Here is a 5,953-nt window from a genome sequence, read left to right on the forward strand (position 1 = left end):
TGGTCTTTATATTGGATTTTCATACTTATGGCCCCTTAGGAATGTTATTTATGGCCATTATGACTCAAACGTCCTAACTTGAGATATAATAGTCCTTAAGACTTTAGGGCCATCTGTGGCTCAGTGGAAAGCCAGCCTTTGTTATGCTCATGTGCCTTCCAGAGCCGTCTTTTAGTTTAGTCGGGAACTCTGCGGGGTGTTGCATAAAATCGTTGCGGATGCTGGCAATTGAACTAACCTTATATTAAGGTTGTCGAGTGCATTCTGTAGGCGCAACTGCATATCTCTTCACATCAGTGCAGTAGTTGTAAATCATATAATTTTGCTTCACCCATTTAAGTTTGCTTTGCTGCTCTGTATCCAAGGTTTGGTATGTTGCTTTGTTCCACCATTTTCCAGAGGAGCAGCTCGGAGTTGCAGATTCCGTGCAGGCGTCCAGTTTGTAATTGGTGTAGGATACAGCGAAAGGTGCTTGTGTCCAATTGATCTTGACAAGTCCACCTCTAGTTGCCCAGTTATCTCCGTTCCAAATGCTGGAATATATTCTCATGGGCTGCTTGTTGAGATAGAGAACGCCAGCGGCTTCGGTATTGGCGAATTGTCGGATAGGAACTCCATCTACTGAAAAGCTGCATTCCATCACTTCAGAGCGTCAGATTGTGTAAGGGAGTTTCCTTAATGGCTGGCGAATACGGCAACTTGTATTGAAGATGCAGTGCAGCGGACAGAGGCGTACACGATTTGTTCTGGATTCCAAAGCACAGAGTACATGTGAAAGTGGGCAGTAGGATCGAACCACAAGTAGGTTCGTTGCTCCCTACCACCCACCCCATTGGAAAAGACGTTGGTTTGTAGGATGTAAGGTTCGCCGGACACGTTACCGAGAAATTCAAAATCCAGTTCATCGTGATTGGAAGTCCGAGAAGCGAACTGCAAGCGCCAGTCAGCAAACGCTTTAGATCCAGAAGGCAAGCATGCGAGAAGAAAACAAACTTAGAAAGGTCTATAAGCGTGTAAGCGGTGAACAAAATGATACAGAACTTACATAGTAGGCCGTGACGGTGCCGGCTGAATTGCCAGCAACGAGTTTGATTTGCATATCAAAGTTTCCAAATAGATATCTGACTTTGGATGCAAACCCGGACGCTGCATTCATAAAAAAATAAACATGCAAAGAGGTAAAGGGTGAATTCGCTACTATCTTTAGGAATCACTAGACCTGATAAGCTCTTTAGAAAGGCTGGAAACATTATCATGATAAGCTGTTCTAAATGGCTGGAAACGTTACCATGGGAAGGCTAGAAGATTACCAGACGATTGGTCCAATGAGAGCTGCATAACTTGGCCATTGTTGAAGGTCTTAGCGTGGTCTGGAGCGCCATGGGTGATATAAAAATCGTCAGTGAAGAGAGTGGCAGAATTGCCATGGAGGGCGGCAAGGAAAGCGAGGAAAGGGAAGAGGAGGGGCGCAAGACCAAGTGACATGAAGGGAAGCAAAGGAAGCTAGCTGAGGAGGTGGGTGGCGGACAATGTTTAGCGTAAGGTTGATAGAATATGGGATTTATATATAGAGCGTGGGAATATTCATACCTTGAAGATGGTGGAATCCAGCCTGCCCTTCTCTAAATTGACTTACACTTATTTTCTTTTTCACGCGGTATTCTAGCCACTTTATGCTCACCAGCTGGCTCTCCTTGAAATTGAAATTTGAGGAAGAACCTTGAGACCCATAAGATCTAGACCCACTAAATCAAAGCTTGTCGCTCTTTTCCCACAAAAGATCTAGACATGCTAGATCAAAGCATTTTCCAATACAACAAACCTCCTTTAATGAAAGGAATTCTAAGGAGAAAGGAAACCTTTTATGACCATTAACAACTAACAGAAAATCAAACACTAACCTACTTTTAATAAGGTGATCTTGGAAAAAAGAAAAGAAAAACTTACCCTTGCCCTAGATTAGATTTTAAAAAGAGTACTTTTCATAGACCCTTAGTAGGGCCAAAAAACTTTGTAGGTGCATACTAGGGGCTAAAATTAGCGGGGGGGATATTGCACCTCCAGAGCCTCCAAGACACAAAAGAATGCCTTAGGGTTGGATATTCCCTTTGAGAAAATTGAATCCCAGCTACTTGCTATTTCTCTCTAGGGAGTATCCTCTCCAAGGAAATCCCCTTATACATCACCGAGACATAACCATCATAAGGGGGCTACAGCTCCACTGAGCTAAACAATCTAAAAATACCCAAAAATATTTTCCTAATAGTGCTCTAACTACAACTAGTCACTATTTTCCAAGAATCATCCATGTTAGGTGATGTCAACGTTGCAGGTTGCATGGTGCACTTGGATTTATCACACTACTTCCTCTCCATTGAATACTACCAGTGAATATTTTCATGTGAATACTATCGATGAAAATTTTCCAAGAATCATCCATGTTATAGGCTATGACAATTGCAGATCACATGGTGGTAATTGGATCCATCACATTACCTTCCTCCAAATGCTGGCCACGTGACAAAACCCAACAACATTAAAGGTTTCTCTCCAATACAACTTCACCCATTTTGAGATTTCATGCTTCCTCTTCCATCAATTCTTGGAAAAAAATTGTGGACAATTAGCTTTGGGAAATAAATTATTGTTCTCTACTCTAAATTAAAGCACATTTGTTGAAGAAAATCTTGCATCGGGATCTTTGCCTAGATTGGTTTCCAAACAAGAATTTAGGTCAATTGGGCAATTTGGAAGGATGGAACACCAATCCTAACATTGCAAAATGACACACATATTTTGAAGGTTTTAATAAGAGCATGCTACATGCACTATTAGAGAACCCTAAATCATTGGTATCCTAAGAATCAATTTGGAAAGACCCTTTTACACAGGCTATCTTACACGTTCCTTAGATATCATGACCTCCTTGGGTCCTTACCATCTCATTGAGGTCTCATTTAGCCACTATACGGTCACACAACTATTTGCCACTACTTGCAGTGCATGTTTAATCATGGGCCTCCAATTACCCTTATTCTACCATTGCCACATAATGGGTCTCTAGTTACCCTTATCACATCAACATATACATAATTTTCAATAGATGTTAAAGGTGGTTAAAGGCTCACTCTTGCTTACCAATCATTCAAGTCATGGAAGCTTAGGTCATTGATCCACTAACCCTCCTCATTCAAAGTTAATTGAGAAATGCTAATCACAACACCTGAATGTTTTATTAGTGGACCACAACAAAAACTAAGTCAAGCCTATCATAAGTGACTATCAAATTTATGAATGCATCTAGGCCATGCGCCTAATATGATGATCCTAATTGCACGTGCTCTTACACAAATTTCACTGTCATACAACCAATTTATGTAAACTTGGGGCTTCTTCAAAAGCAATGGTAAGCTCACCTAGAATTTAAACTCTAAAAAAACAATTACTTTGAGTTTCACTCCTATGTCTAAGACTATAGTAAAATGATGTAGACTAAATGATGCACTTGCAAGCCATAAGGGCTACATCTCCACTTGTATCAATTAGTGGGGTAATAGTGCTTCCACCATAACATTTTACGTGGCTCTCTCTCTCTCTCTCTCTCTCTCTCTCTCTCTCTCTCTCTCTCTCACACACACACACACACACACAAGCACGCACTCACGCATGCATGCATGCATGCACATGTGTGTCCATTCATGCGTAGAGCATATGCGCATGCGCGCACACACACACTTGTTGAGATTTGAGATGGATCTATAATGAATGATGCAGGGTATTACACATTCCAACATACTGGGTTCAATTAAATTCCACTAAGAAAAGCCATAGTATGAAGATTAGATGATCGAGATTTAAAAACCTTACATTAAAAATTTATATATTTTGAAAATCTCAGAGTCAAACATCATTCATATGAGTTTGTATGGTTGTAAGACTTGTATCAACAATTATTCAATAGTATACGCTAAAGCATATTATTGTCTTTGATACCCTCAACCATCTTGTACAATGCCTAACATTATGATCTTTAAAGTTTATCCCATGTCTACTCAAGAAAGCAGCATGTCTAATAAGTACATATGTACTTTCCACCAAATATAAGAAAGAAAAAGCCATTTTTTATGGGCCAATAAGTCTTTTAAAGCATTTTGTAATACATCTATGTCATCACCATGAACTTTATGGTGAGAGGTCATGAGCACACTCTTCGCGGTTGTGTACATAAATGGGTATGGATTAATTCCCCAGACACATCAAGAAGGCTCCATTTAAAATAATACCACATGCATGTAGATAGCTTTGTGCCTGATTCTTTTCAACAAGCAACGTTTTTTTAAAACCTCTTGCAAATATGTACTTGATGAATTTTCTCCATTTGGAATGCCCCATCCCAATACTAAAATTTTTCAATGGATTGAAAAAGTGGGCATTTATATACTTGATTTCAAACCATGAAACTTGATAAGACTTTTTCCATGTTTGTCCCAAAGCATGTTTTTTTGTGGATAATCCTTAAAATAATGACCCCTATATGGACTACATCATTAAGAAAAACCAAATGTATACAACAATTTCTTATTTGTAGTCAAACCTCTTCTTTACTACATAATGTCACATGTAGGTTAAAAAGTCATGACTAGTATATTTGAAAGTATCTATGATTATTAATCATGACCTATGGATGTATCATAATCAATGTGGAGGAATTGCAAATGCGATGCACATGTTTGATGGCCCATAAATCTTTTCTAGATAGACTTTTATTGTATTTTTCAACAGCATAAAGTTTGAGATCATCATATACATTTATAATACATTATTATATGCACTTTTAATAAATTTGCAATGCACAAAAATGAGGATTTTATGTCTATATTATCACATGTGAAAACTATTCTCTACCCTTTTCTAGTATTTTCTTTCAAAGAGACTCATGAATTCAAGACTTCGCTTTAAACTGTAAGCATTTTCTAGATCTCAAATATCTCTACAAGCAACTCTTTCCAAATAATTTTCTTTTTAAAAGGCTAAAGTAAGTCAAAGTGGAGTCCCAAATAATGCCACGTTAGTGAGAATTTGTAGCTATCAGGCTGGAAACCATTCATTTAAATGTTATATAGTTTACATTGGCATAAAGATCATAATTCACCTTTATTGAATTTGAGGCATTGTGAACATTATTGACACATTGTTCTAGCTTGAAATGTAAACTTTGGCAATTTAAATTTACAGTTGTTAATTATCAAACAAGGAAACATGCTCAAGTAGTAAAGCAAGCAGGATGATTTGAAACTTTTGTACCTGAGAGTTTTTAACAAGTTTTTGTTCACATTTTAAAAGGAATAGATATACTAGTTTTCCTTATCAATATTGAGAAGACAAAAGTCTCCCTGAGGATGCATCCCATGATATTTGACCCTAGGATGTAGTTCAAAAAATGTAGGGTAACGGTTAGTCCCCTAGTGTACTAACACAAGCCACACACTAACCTATATAGACCATGTGATCTAGGGATGTCTTGATCTAAGATATGGTAATATAGTGCTATAACAAACTAGTAAAGCTTTCCATAGCTTATTCTTTAATATTGTAACCATTGGTGAATTTCATATTTTGTTAGAATTTTTGTTTCAAAATTTGGCAAAATATTCTCAAGCATTCAAAAAAATTTCACCAAACTTAAAAAATAAATAATACTAGAAGCTACCACTTTTTATCATTCATAGGACACAATCCATGAACTAGGTGACATTCATTATGTTGTACAAATTGTTTAAGGATAACGATTTGACTTTTACAAGCATTCTAATAGTGAAATTCTAGATCATGTCAAAAGACTGATGTGTTGCTAAGGCTATATTACACAAATATACATCAATTAGATGAATTAATTTTCATAAGCATTCTTCCAGGAGAATCACAAACCATTGCCAAAGATTGTAGTGCTTCT

General features: G+C 37.5%; 1 protein-coding gene across 1 annotated transcript; it reads right to left on the reverse strand.

Annotated features, from left to right (window-relative positions):
- Positions 1-244: 244 nt before the first annotated feature.
- Positions 245-5,511, reverse strand: LOC147884940 (xyloglucan endotransglucosylase protein 1-like). The gene is made up of 5 exons (XM_087397846.1): positions 5,497-5,511; positions 1,311-1,350; positions 1,046-1,146; positions 737-930; positions 245-629 (listed from the first exon to the last, which is right to left on the reverse strand). The coding sequence occupies exons 1-5, from the start codon at positions 5,503-5,505 to the stop codon at positions 245-247; spliced, it is 729 nt and encodes a 242-aa protein (XP_087253972.1). The 5' UTR covers positions 5,506-5,511.
- Positions 5,512-5,953: the final 442 nt, after the last annotated feature.

This window comes from Dipteris shenzhenensis, chromosome 26 (assembly GCF_047967505.1).
Source record: "Dipteris shenzhenensis isolate YYH24624 ecotype China chromosome 26, Dip_SZ_1.0, whole genome shotgun sequence".
Taxonomy (NCBI): domain Eukaryota; kingdom Viridiplantae; phylum Streptophyta; class Polypodiopsida; order Gleicheniales; family Dipteridaceae; genus Dipteris; species Dipteris shenzhenensis.